Source organism: Lolium rigidum, chromosome 7, assembly GCF_022539505.1.
Source record: "Lolium rigidum isolate FL_2022 chromosome 7, APGP_CSIRO_Lrig_0.1, whole genome shotgun sequence".
Lineage (NCBI taxonomy): Eukaryota > Viridiplantae > Streptophyta > Magnoliopsida > Poales > Poaceae > Lolium > Lolium rigidum.
The window spans coordinates 152,512,825-152,527,177 of NC_061514.1; the positions used below are offsets into that span (position 1 = coordinate 152,512,825).

At 47.3% G+C, this 14,353-nt stretch overlaps 1 protein-coding gene across 1 annotated transcript; it reads left to right on the top strand.

The window, feature by feature from the left end:
* Positions 1-10,127: 10,127 nt before the first annotated feature.
* Positions 10,128-14,055, top strand: LOC124674219 (transport inhibitor response 1-like protein Os04g0395600). Its single transcript, XM_047210257.1, has 4 exons — positions 10,128-10,929; positions 11,645-12,140; positions 12,237-13,045; positions 13,616-14,055. Exons 1-3 carry the CDS (start codon positions 10,478-10,480, stop codon positions 13,014-13,016), a joined length of 1,728 nt encoding a protein of 575 aa, XP_047066213.1. The 5' UTR covers positions 10,128-10,477; the 3' UTR covers positions 13,017-13,045; positions 13,616-14,055.
* Positions 14,056-14,353: the final 298 nt, after the last annotated feature.

Below are 14,353 nucleotides of genomic sequence, written 5' to 3' on the forward strand. Positions count from 1 at the left end.
CATGATCTCCATCATCTTCGGGCATGATCTCCATCATCGTCGGCGAAGCACCAAGGTCAATGGCGCCGTCTTCATGATTGTCCTCCATGTAGCAACTATTACAACTACTTTGAAATACTACTCAACATGAAATTTAAAGACAACCATAAGGCTCCCGCCGGTTGCCACAATACAATAATGATCATCTCATACATATTCATCATCACATTATGGCCATATCACATCACCAAACCCTGCAAAAACAAGTTAGACGCTCTCTAATTTGGTTTGCATATTTTACGTGGTTTAGGGTTTTTCGATATAGATCTAATCTACCTACGAACATGAACCACAACGTTGATACTAATGTTGTCAATAGAAGAGTAAATTGAATCTTTACTATAGTAGGAGAGACAGACACCCGCAAAGCCTCTTATGCAATACAAGTTGCATGTCGAACGAGGAACAAGTCTCATGAACGCGGTCATGTAAAGTTAGTCCGAGCCGCTTCATCCCACTATGCCATAAAGATGCAAAGTACTCAACTAAAGATAACAAGAGCATCAACGCCCACAAACCATTGTGTTCTACTCGTGCAACCATCTATGCATAGACCTGGCTCTGATACCACTGTAGGATAACGTAGCATAGAAAACAAAAATTTTCCTACCGCGAACACGCAATCCAAGCCAAGATGCAATCTAGAAGACGGTAGCAACGAGGGGGTATCGAGTCTCACCCTTGAAGAGATTCCAAAGCCTACAAGATGAGGCTCTTGTTGCTGCGGTAGACGTTCACTTGCCGCTTGCAAAAGCGCGTAGAAGATCTTGATCACGATCGGTTCCGGCGCCACGAACGGGCAGCACCTCCGTACTCGGTCACACGTTCGGTTGTTGATGAAGACGACGTCCACCTCCCCGTTCCGGCGGGCAGCGGAAGTAGTAGCTCCTATTGAATCCGACAGCACGACGGCGTGGTGTCGGTGGTGGTGGAGAAGTCCGGCGGAGCTTAGCTAAGCGTGCGGGAAGTGGAGGAGCGAGGCGGCTAGGGTTTGGGGAGAGGGGCGCCGGCCACTATAGGGGTGCGGCCACCTTGGTGGTGTTTGAGGTGGCCGGCCCTCCCCTTGTCCCTCATTATATAGGTGGAACCCCAAGAGGTGGTGTCCAAGTCTTCGAATAAGACCCGAACCAAATCCTTCCATAGGAGGGGCAATCCTAGCCCAACTAGGACTCCCACCCAAAGGTGGGATTCCCACCTCCCATGTGGGGGTGGCCGGCCCCTAAGGGGAGTCCACTTGGGACTCCTCCCCCACTAGGGTTGGCCGGCCATGGGGGGTGGAGTCCCTTGTGGACTCCACCTTCCTTGGTGGTTTCTTCCGGACTTTTCTAGAACCTTCTAGAACCTTCCATAGAACCTTCCGCGACATTTTATTCACATAAAATGACATCCTATATATGAATCTTATTCTCCGGACCATTCCGGGACTCCTCGTGATGTCCGGGATCACATCCGGGACTCCGAACAAATATTCCAACTTCATTCCATATTCAAGAACTACCATTTCAACATCCAACTTTAAGTGTGTCACCCTACGGTTCGAGAACTATGCGGACATGGTTGAGTACTCACTTCGACCAATAACCAATAGCGGGATCTGGAGATCCATAATGGCTCCCACATATTCAACGATGACTTTAGTGATCGAATGAACCATTCACATACATTACCAATTCCCTTTGTCTCGCGATATTTTACTTGTCCGAGGTTTGATCTTCGGTATCACTCTATACCTTGTTCAACCTCGTCTCCCGACAAGTACTCTTTTACTCGTACCGTGGTATGTGGTCTCTTATGAACTCATTCATATGCTTGCAAGACATTAGACGACATTCCACCGAGAGGGCCCGAGTATATCTATCCGTCATCGGGATGGACAAATCCCACTATTGATCCATATGCCTCAACTCATACTTTCCGGATACTTAATCCCACCTTTATAGCCACCCATTTACGCGAGTGGTGTTTGGTGTAATCAAAGTACCTTTCCGGTATAAGTGATTTACATGATCTCATGGTCATAAGGACTAGGTAACTATGTATCGAAAGCTTATAGCAAATAACTTAATGACGAGATCTTATGCTACGCTTAATTGGGTGTGTCCATTACATCATTCATATAATGATATAACCTTGTTATTAATAACATCCAATGTTCATGATTATGAAACTAATCATCCATTAATCAACAAGCTAGTTTAAGAGGCATACTAGGGACTTCTTGTTGTCTACATATCACACATGTACTAATGTTTCGGTTAATACAATTCTAGCATGATATATAAACATTTATCATAAACATAAAGATATAAATAATAACCACTTTATTATTGCCTCTAGGGCATATCTCCTTCAGTAGATAGACGCATGCCGAAGTCCACATTCTTCGAGAGTGTCATCAGGTTCTATCAGGTAGTCGTGGCAGTGTTTGTGCCAGACTATTTGAGAGCACCCCATGCAGACGATATAGCTCAGATCCTGGCACAAAATGCAGCAAGCGGATTTCCTAGGATGCTCGGGGGAATCGACGGCATGCACTGGTGTTGGAAAAAAAATCCCATTTGCTTGGCAAGGGTTGTACAAGGGTCATATGAGGGATTGCGTGTGATACTTAAGTTGTGGCAGATTATGACCTCTGGATTTGGCATGCTTAGGGACTCACAACGATATCAACATGTTATAGCTCTAACACGTTATAGCTCTGGTTGTAAACTACACCACGAGGTACTGTCTAGCTGATGGTATCTATCCACCATACGCTATATTTTTGAATACAATCCCATGGCACTGCTGCTGTAGCCTGTAGAGAGGACAACTTATTTTGCTCAATGCCAGGAGGCATGCCAGAAGGATGTTGAGCGGACTTTTGGTGTGTTCCAACCACATTTTTCCATTGTTCGATACCCTCCTCTTACATGATCAGAGTCTCATATGTGGGAGGTGATGAATTGTTGTGTGATCATGCACAACATGATCATCGAGAGTGAGCGGGAAGAACCAGTGGACGATGACTATCCATTTGATCATCAAGGACCTCTTTCCAACTTGATCAAATAACAGACGAGTTTGTTGTATTTCTCATCAAGAAATCTGAGATGCACAAGTTCATACTCAACCGCGGAATGATCTAGTTAAGCATTTGAGGGAGAGGAAAGGAAACGCCGCATGATTCTTGAACGTTAAGTTACAATTTATCTTATATGAGTAATTTAATTTGTATGTCTAAATTATTGTGTGAAACTATTTATGTGTTTGAACATTGTAATATTGTTTGGATTATTGCGCAATTAACGTAGACTGTATATTCTTGATAGAGGCTAAGGGTTAAACTTGTTTTTTTTTTGAACAGCCTAAGGGTTAAACTAGTAGTCCGTATCCACAGTATTTACTATGCCGATGCCCGCCGCAAGCGCTTTATTTTTGGGCGTTTAGATAATTTTCTTTCAAAAACATATCAGAAACTTAAATGAAATTTTAAGTTTTGATTTAAATATATTTTTCATAAGCTTTTTTAGAGAACACAGCTAGAAACGAGCGTCCTTCAAACACGGCGCGAAGCGACGGCATCCCGCAAGCGGTCAATCGGTCACTTTTACCGAACGTCGTTGAGGAAACACCGCTGATGCTCTAAGTTAGGATGTGCTAGAAGTTTAACAAATCATCGCTTTCTCCCGTTTCTTACACGTATGTATTCTAGTTTGACAAGCTTCCTAGTAACAAGGAACTACAAAGCTATATCCAAAAGCCTAAGCTATAAGAAGAACCCTCAGACTTTTTTTGACAATCAATACCACATATATTATATTAATAAATAGTACATGATAGAAAAATACGAGTTGTTTCCAACGATTACAAAGTAAATCTAAAAGGTAATATCAAATCAAATCTTCGAGGTCTTCAAAATTTTTTTTTCCAAGACACAATTTTGTACTTTCTTGAAGGCAGCCAAAGATAGATAACAAATCATAGACCTATAAATACCAACAAAATTTCTCCATAATTTTACTTTGAGCCGTAGTGCAAGGTTGCGTGCACGCGCGCAATCGTTAAAGTAGTCAATCAACATCGGCAAGAGTACCAACACAACACAAGTATATCAGGGAATAACAATCGACCAGCCTTGTCGACATCACTGGAGAGCCGAGGGTACGAATCACTATTATCGATGACGTAGCGGCTGGGACCAAAACTGCGAGGATAATCCTCCTCGCTGCAACCATAAGAAAAGATCCAAAATCGATCTGGCAAACAAGATCTAAAGACCAATCACTTATTGCAGACGATGCATCTCCATTAAGGAGAAATCAACAAGAAGACGGCTACAAAAACCATAACATAAACTATTGACAACACTATTTTTATTGAAAACTTCACGCATAGATCAGGTTTCTCACTCTTCCAAACGCCGGGAAGCCGGCTGGAGGAGGAGAAATCGTTCTATTGAGGACGCTGAAGTGGAGGCGGCTAGAGTTCGTTACGAACAAACTTTAGAAGAACCCTCTGACCTTACAAGTAGATCATAATATATTTCTTGATAGTAGATTGGCTAAGGGTTAAACTGCTGTTAGGTTGCCGAACAGATGAGCGCACTGTACTACCCAAGCTGTTGTTCCACCGTCCGTCACGCGTCAGCACGCATGATAGCAACTCCGCATCTTCCACGTGTCTTGGGGTCTTCAAAATTATATGCTTACGGGTGCGCCAATCAGGAAATGACAGGCAGTCGAGGTCACAAGATATGGACGTGTCACTGCAAGCGGCTGCTTGTTGCTTGAACAGGATGTGCATGGAAATTGCCTGGATCCCTGTGATGGGACATCATTGACAACGTTAGAATCCTTAATTACGTTGGTGTCTGTTTCGTATGTAGGTGCAAGAAGGAAGGAACTCGGACGATCGGCTGCCTGATGCGCGTAATTAAAAGTTCAATATGACAATGATTCATACGTGCAAGCAACTCCATCTAAGAAAGCGCAAAGGTGATCTATAAGCACATTCAACTTCGACCTATGCACGTGCGTTCAAATTTTGACTTTTAGGCAGTAAGTACTATGGTTGATAAGATTGTCTTTCCTTAGCTATTGTATGCCACTAAATAAGGAAAGAATGACATGAATTATCTCTTAGCATAAAGATCAACCTGTGGTTGGATTATTAACTAGAAGAACATCATAGATCAAACATGATGTTTGCCGCTTTGATGTCTTATAAAAGATAAAAAATATTTGTTTTGTGGGAGTCGACGTTTTTGGAAGATCTCCAAAGAATTCTGAGGTTAAACGTGTTTCGCCGGAGCGATTTAAGGATGAGTGACCGACCGAAAAGTCCTTCCCGAGTGCGCATGAGTGAGGACAAAGTACGCAGAAAATACATGTGTTGGTATGTGAGGCTAGTCTAGAAATCCTATAGAGCTGCCAGAGGTAACGGCCCCAACCGAGGGGTGGTCGGGATGTTACAGAGGTCTTGTCCTTCGCTTGTGCAGCCCTGACAGCGAAGTACTCGTAATGCGCCTACACGAGCTCTGGATGCGCCTGGTCGAGCCTAGCCATGGCCACCTCTTCGGACTCATGGGCGCGGAGCTTCTACATAGCCCGGCGGTGTTCTTCTCCTCTTGACGGCACAGCGCCCACACGTCGGGGACAAGGAACTCCACCTGCTTTTGGCTCTGCATGTTTGGGTAGTTCGTCTCGCTGTTTGGACGACTGTATCTTCGCGCTGCTACATGCATCGTCGAAGGCGCCCAGCACACCCGCTAGCCGTCCCACGAGATTTTTGCACCGCAGCGGCCTGACTCCTGCAGACGAGCGACGTGGAAGTCGATCGGTGCAAAAAAAAAGAATTTACACCATAACTATTTTGCATTATCTAATGGAGGATCCTCTTCCGGTGTCTTTACCTAGTTTCCGACAACTAGTATCAGAGCTAGGGCTCCATTAGTGGCAATCGTCACGAAGAAGAAGCTGTATTGGGTTGAGAAACTCATTCACCTAGAACGTCGACTTGTTCTTGCTCACAAGATCGAGTTGTATTGCGCCATTAGGCACCTCCGAGTACTTTACACAAGTTTAATCAACATTCAACGGAAGTGTGCCGTGCAAAGAACTCCAACCCAAAGAAAAAAAGAAGAAAGGACGGAGGAGATGTGGCCTCTCCTGACGGCGCACGGCAGCCGGTGGATCAGCATGACCCTAACTCTGCCTGTGGTGGTTGATGCTGATGTCTCTGACGAAAATGACGGGTGGCTCGGCGCAGGAAATCAGGGTGAGGTCATTTTAGCGGGCTGTCTATCCATCCGTCCGTCCATCGGATCAATCATTAACGAATTCATTACTGCTGTTATTCCGGTGCAGACGCATGCAGTTGCGTGCAGCCCTTAAAAACCCGGCGAGCCGGAGAACAGTGGAGTCAGTGCCCGTAGGACTAGGAGTATTGGAGAGAAGGGACTGGTCGTACCGTATCCGTATGCGTGCGTCTACATGCCGCTGCGCGTCGCCACAGGCCTACTACTATAGCTTGGATTGATTGAGATGACAGGACCATTTGCTTTCCTTTCCATGTGCTGCCAGTTGCTACGCGGCACCAGTACCCAAAGTCCCTTCTAGTTCTAGTTCATGCCCTTTGGTCACACTCCCTTGCAGTGAGCGGCAGACCTAGAAAAAATTTCTAACCGGGGGCATATATCATTTTGGTGGCGCACTTCTTCCATTGATTTTTATAATTTGGGTTAATGTTTCTTTAAAATATGCACTGCACAAATACGAAGGGAAATTTGAATTTTCCAGTGGAGCCTAGCCCCCACTTAGGCCTCGTTCGGTTCTAAGCGAATCAAAACCCACGTGGGACTGACACCCAAGGGATTTGGGTGATCCCTGATTATCACCCCAACCCCCACTAATCCCTCTCCCAGTATTCCCTGTTGCTAATTTTCATTCGGTTAATCCCACGCCCGTTAGTAGCCACAGGAAACACATGCTGAAAGCTGAAATCATCCTCTACTACGGTGCTGGTCATCCTCAGCTCGGCTCGCCGCTGCTCCGCGCGCACTAGCAAACGGCATGCTCTCTGCTCCGCGCGCTGCTGGCCTGCTCGCGGGGACGCGCCCGAGCTGCACCGCGCGCACGCCTCGCTGCTCCGCGTGCTCGTCACGCTCGCCGCCAGCGGCAAGCCTGATCTCTGCTCCACGGCAGCGCCAACGGTGGCCACCGCTCGCCCCCTGGATCCGCCTCTGCGCCAACCTGATCTCTGCTCCACGGGATGGAGGAGGGAGATAGGAGCACACGTACTGCTCGATTGATTGCGCCGCCGCCGTCCGTCCCCGCCGCGCCGCTCCGCCGCCGTCCTTCCATCCCCGCCGCGCGGCCGGCCCTTCCAGATCTTGCGAGAGAGATAGGTTGGGGCGAGACCGCAGAAGAGACCAGACACTAGCGTACCGGTTCGGGATTTGTTCCACGGGGTGAGGGTCGTGTATCTATTTCCCTGCGAAATGAAGCGGATCGGGGGAAATAGGACGGGGCAGAATCCCGGGGGGTTTAACCGAACATGTTGTACAACAGCGCCGGGATTAAACTCCCGCGGGTCCGATCCCGGCTAACTCACGGGGATTTCGGGCATGTTGTACAACAGCGCCGGGATTAAACTCCCGCAGGTCCGATCCCGGCTAACTCACGGGGATTTCGGGCCGATTCCGGCCGGGTTGGGACGAAACGAACGAGGTCTTAGTTGTACTTGGGTCCGCCCCTGCTTGCAGCTGCATGGGAGCCGGAGGTGTGAAGTGGATGTGAAACATCGTTCCACTCACATGGACACAAGATGACCACGAAGGGAAACACATTTTAAAATGTTTATATTTTCCTTTTTGAGGAGTTAAATGTTTGTATGTTTTACATGTCCTGAAACATTCTGGGAGAAATGGTATACCGTCATATGTAAAAGAATAAAAAAATGTGTCACGAAAAGTCATCTTGTGGAACCAAAAATCATCATTTTTACACAGGTGGCAAAAAACTTGTTTTTAGCGAAATTTTATATGCGCGCACATAACACGTAGATGTACATCCGAGATATTTTTCTGTCTTTTTGGATATTTTTAAAAATATGTCTTTTCATAATGGAAACATCAAGTTCTACGAACCAAAGTGGATTTTCGGATTCAAAACATATGATTGCATGGTTGGTCAGGAAAGATTGGGATCTAGTATCAAGAGCAACATGCTAGACTTTCTCTGGCATTTGTTGAAACTCATGAAACGAATCCTTGATTCTTCAACGTGGCCCAAATGAAGAAAAACCAGAAGTAGGAAAGAGAGGATCGATGAGCAACTTGGTTAAATATGCACAATTGTACCTAGCGTTGATAGAAATAAACCCATCTATAAATCCGTCGGCACTCATAAGCGTTCTAGTTCTTTTGGTGGTTTCCAAAACACTTCCACGCTAGCCGAAATGTACAAAATGTTGGCATATCCATCTATGTATTGTGCAGTTTGGAAGCTTCGTGACAAAGCTTGCTTTGAAGGAACAATTGTTAAGTGCCATGTAAATCTAATTTGTCCCTCTATTTTATTTTATGAAATATTGGGCACGTTTCAATAATTCAGCAGATCATGTTGCTCTACGTGGAGGTGCCGATGAACTTGGCAATGTGGCAATGAAATCTAAGAGAGCTGGTCCTTTTTTCGATTCCTCGGTTAGAAGATGCATGACATGCAACTAACCCTGATGTTGGTTCAGGTGCTGATCCTGATCCTGATCGATCTGACGAAGCTGATGTTCGTCCATTGAAATTGAAGCTTCTCCTTGGTGCACGATCGCCGCAAGGTTTTGTTTGCAGCGTATATGTTTGTCTATTTGGACTTGTTGCTTTTGCCTGGAAAACTTGTACACATATAGTCCCGTAAGATTCTCCCTTCCAAAACCTGTTTAAGTATGGTTCACTTACACCAGGTGTAGGCGGCATTTTATTTCCTTTTTATCTTTTTTGTTTGTACATTTGGATGATGTCCCGTTTGTTGTTCGCGTTATTCTCGATAATGCAAATCGATCTCCCGTGGAGGGGTCGTGTGGAAAAAAGAGAGAGAATGGTTTCAACCTTTATCTCACACTCTTCTTTGAACAGTGAAAGAAAAGCTAACAAGCTTCCATGGAACCAGGAAAATACATACGTGTTCGAAAGCAGGGGAGGCAACAGAGTCAGTGACGAATCCAATCATTTTCCAAAAACGAAAATTAATGAAATGCTGCTCATCATCTCTACACACACAAGTCCTCTCCTGCACACGCTCTCCACATCGGGCGCTGGAGATTCTTCAAAACCCAAAGGCCACGAACGCTACACGTTACTCAGGCACTGTGGGTGCAGGTGCACGTAGCAAAATCATCTCATGCCAATCTCTGACACCACCACATCTTATCCGGAACCGGTGGATGGGGACACCGGCGCGCCCGGACCGAGCCGGCCACCTCTCCCGGGTCTGACGGCCCGAACCGGACCGAACCGGGCTCGGACAGCCACAGCCCCATTATTACCCGGTTCACCTCGCATGCCTGCGTGCGAGTCGCCGAGTCCTACTTCCTACTGAAGCCAGAGCTCGCTCGCTCTGCCTGCCCCCTCCTCCCCAACCTCCCACACCGCAGCTTCCTCCTCCCCGAGCTAGCTCCCGCTCCGCCGTCGCATTCGCCGCGCCCTCCCCGCCGGTTCCCCCGGGCCTTCCCCTCGCCGCCGCCTCCCCACAGCTTGTCCCCCCTCCGCTCGCCGCTTCCCCGGCTTCTCCCGCCGAATTCCTCCGTCTCCCCCCCACTCCGGCGACTACTGCTGCGCGCTCCTTCCCCGGGCCGCCGCGCCGCGCGATCATTGCCGGACGAGAGGTTTCTCCGGGTGCGGAGCCTTGAGTGTTCGCGGCGCGTTTATGGGTTAGATCTGGCGGTCTCGGCGCCGCGGATCTGAACTGCTGCTGGTAGGCTGCATTTTTTCTCTCTCACGCGCTATCATCTACTATTTCCGTTTCCGTGCAAGTTCCCCGGGCTGGCAAGCGCCTCAACGGTCGCTGATCTATGCAGGTTTCGGGGGCGCTGGAATCGGGCCGGCAGGTCGCCATCCGCCCGCCTCGTTTCGGCCGGTCTCCATTCTGGGCGGCCTTGGGGCTCGCATGCCTAAATACGGTAATGGATGGCTGGCGGACGCAGTAACTGCTGCTGCTAATACTACCTCTAGAAGCCGCAGATCTGGAACTGGAAGCCATTTGCGCAACACTTGCTTTACTTGCTAGTGTCTCCTCGGCAAATCTGGCAGCGGTCGTGATCTGCCCACCCGAGCATTAGCTTCTTCTCTCTGCCGATCCTCTGACCTTTCTTGGGTAGCATCTTCGATAACCTGGAGGCCGCAAGGGAGCAGATCCCGCCCGGCAGCAGCTCCGGTAGCAAGGCGGTGGTCCGGGAAGGCGCGATGACCTACTTCCCGGAGGAGGTGGTGGAGCACATATTCAGCTTCCTGCCGGCGCAGCGCGACCGCAACGCCGTCTCGCTCGTCTGCAAGGTGTGGTACGAGGTCGAGCGGCTCAGCCGCCGCGACGTCTTCGTGGGCAACTGCTACGCCGTGCGCCCCGAGCGCGTCGTGCTGCGCTTCCCCAACGTGCGCGCGCTCTCGGTCAAGGGGAAGCCGCACTTTGCCGACTTCAACCTCGTGCCGCCGGACTGGGGCGGCTACGCGGGCCCGTGGATCGAGGCGGCCGCCAGGGGCTGCGTGGGCCTCGAGGAGCTGCGCATGAAGCGGATGGTGGTGTCCGACGAGAGCCTGGAGCTGCTTGCCAAGTCGTTCCCGAGGTTCAGGGCCCTCATCCTTGTCAGCTGCGAGGGGTTCAGCACCGATGGGCTAGCGGCTATTGCAAGCCACTGCAAGTGAGTGCACCTCAAATCTCATTAGTTCATTAACGCATCTTGTTTTCTGAACCGTGGCTCTGCAGTTTGTACATACATCTAGATGCTATGGCTTAATTCAGATATGAAATGCCTTTGGTGCTCTTTTCTAACTCGCTATGAGGCTTCTTGCTTCGGTGCTGGCTGTCATTATTCGTTTGAAGCCTATATCCAGAAAGAATGTGTTCCTTTGCTCTGTGCATCTAGAGTAGATTGAATGTATTTTGATTTGTTGATCAGATTTTTATTTGCATTTCTTAGTTATGAACTATCACAAATCACAATTGACTCTATCATGATCTGAATGATCCAGTTGCATTCCATGTCCCGAATTTATTATCCTCATGTTTTGTTCAAACTTTGTGTTTCCTGCTGTCTTATAAACCATTCGAGTACTTTTACGTGTTATTGTTAGATTCATGTACCATGTTTGTTATGTTTTAATTAGCTTGTTAGATGTTACACTTCGTCAGTTGTTTTCGTCTGTAATTCCTTTGCCAGGATGAATTGGTATTGTCTCATGCATTTTTTTTTCCAAATTTTCCACTTACCTACTTGCTACGGCAGGCTGCAAATTATGTTAAATGGATAATTATTTGAATTTTGTTCATGACAATAGCGTACTTTTGTTAGCTGTTACATCCATGTAATAACATCAATGCACTGACATTGTTTTATATATTGTTCTCTGGTCTAGGCTCCTGAGGGAGTTAGATTTGCAGGAAAATGAAGTGGACGATAGAGGGCCAAGGTGGCTCTCCTGCTTCCCTGATTCCTGCACATCCCTTGCCTCCCTGAATTTTGCCTGTATCAAAGGGGAGGTTAATGCTGGTGCATTGGAGCGACTTGTTGCTAGGTCCCCAAATCTTCGAAGTTTGAGGTTGAATCGATCTGTATCAGTAGATACACTCTCGAAGATATTAATGCGCACCCCTAATTTAGAGGACCTAGGAACTGGGAACTTGACAGAGGATTTCCAGACTGAATCCTATCAAAGGTTGACCGTTGCATTGGAGAAATGCAAAATGTTGAAGAGTTTGTCAGGCTTTTGGGATGCCTCCCCTTTGTGCGTTCCATGCATTTATCCTGTGTGCGCGCAACTAACAGGTTTAAACTTGAGCTATGCTCCTACTCTTGAATCTTCTGATCTCACCAAAATGATCAGTCACTGTGTGAAGCTCCAGCGTCTTTGGGTGAGTTTCCTTGCTGCTGCGCTCAGCTTACTATGTTTTATGCTTTGATTAGAACAATTCAGTGTAGGTTTTGAGCCTTTATCCTCTGTATTGTAGGTACTGGATTGCATTGCAGATAAGGGCTTGCAGGTGGTGGCCTCCACTTGCAAGGATCTTCAAGAACTTAGGGTATTCCCATCAGAGTTCTATATTGCTGGGTATTCCCCAGTGACAGAAGAGGGACTTGTTGCAATATCCGTGGGCTGTCCAAAATTGAGCTCATTGCTGTATTTCTGCCATCAGATGACCAATGCTGCACTAATTACGATAGCTAAGAACTGCCCAAATTTCACGCGGTTCAGACTCTGTATTCTTGAGCCCGGGAAGCCTGATGCCATGACAAATCAACCATTAGATGAAGGTTTTGGTGCTATTGTTCGTGAATGTGAAGGGCTGAGGCGGCTATCGATATCGGGTCTTCTCACTGACAAGGTTTTCATGCATATTGGAAGACATGCAAAACAGCTTGAGATGCTTTCAATAGCATTTGCCGGAGATAGTGATGCGGGAATGATGCATGTTATGGAAGGATGCAAGAATCTGAGGAAGCTGGAGATTAGAGATAGCCCGTTTGGTGACGCTGCACTCTTGGGGAATGTTGCCAAGTATGAGACAATGCGATCCCTTTGGATGTCATCGTGCACTGTCACAGAGAAGGGGTGCCAAGTCCTTGCGTCAAAGATGCCAATGCTCAATGTGGAGGTCATAAATGAGGTCGATGAAAGCAGTGAAATGGATGAGAGCCATGGAGGACTCCCCAAAGTGCACAAACTATATGTGTACCGCACAATTGCTGGGGCAAGGGATGATGCACCAGATTTTGTTAAAATCCTATAGTGCAAGCCGGTATCTTCTTGTTGTAAAAGGTAATCCTTGTCAAGCTACCCGCTCTTTTCATTTAGGAGTATCCTATTTATTTGAAAAATCATACTGGTACTCTTGTGGTTTTACAACTTAATCGTTTCAATTTGCATCGCTTTTGTTTCTCCTTGGCCCATTTGATCTTGTAACCATGTTCTGCATTGAACACAGCAACAACTTTGCAAATCATTCGTTAATAGGTTATTGTAGCTCATTGTATCAAATGTAATATCTTAGTTTGAAATCAGCTTTGGGTAATCTATTTCCTAGTTTTGTGATCTCGTAATGGCAGATGTCATTGTAACTAAAAGATAATATGTGAAGAAGATTCTGCTATGGTTAATTAAAACAAAAAAGAATGATTTCTCAAAAGGTCTGAATTGATAGTAGTTGAAAATGATGTTTGAACCAACTTTGGGTACTCGTTTTGTTCTCCCCCACCAGTAGTGCTAGCATTTGTCATGCTCATGCATACCATTTTCCTTTTCGCATATGGTGATATGGAGCAGCAGAGTAGTGTGGTTGATGATATGATCCGCATCTGACCACATCCCTATACTCGATCACTTTTACAGATGGTCGGCGGAATCGGGCAAGAGCTGGGCCGCTGCGACAGTATCAAGCCCTCCGGCTGTCTCCCTCAGCTCCCCCCTCCCCTTTGCAGGGCAGGGCAGGGCAGGGCCAGGAAAAGCCACGTCGGTGGGCGCCTTATCCTGGAGCATCTCTGTCCATCATTCCCTTTTAGCGTCTGGTCATATGGCCACCGCCTTTATCCTGTGCCATTTTCTTACGAGGACCACCAACCAACCAATCAAACCTTTGTTTCTTTCTTTTTCGCCCCCCTCTCTCTCTCTCTTTGTACTCCGTAGCAGTGCCTATCTCCTCCATTTGCTTTTGACATTGACACAGTAGATTGTGCTGCTGCTGTTGCTGCTGTTGTAATGTTTATTATTTGAACCTGATCGGAAGAAACATTTCGGGGACGATGGCTAATCATGACCGGAATAATTTGTCATTGTTTCTCCTTGTGCTGTGATGGTTGTATTGTATGCCGACACTGTCCTGGTTTTTGTGTGGACGAGAAACCAGCGAAATCACGCTAAATCTTGCCCTGTCAATACGACTCGATTGAATCGTCGAATAGGTTCGCGATGTTACCTGGCTGTCCTGTTCGGGCTACGACTCCAGCACACGCTCGATGCTAGAGACATGTGTGGCTTGTATGCCCTGCCGTACGCGTCGGCGGACGCACGTGCAATACCTCGGTTTGGCTGGTGGGCAGGACACGCACCGCACACGACGAGTACGTAGCA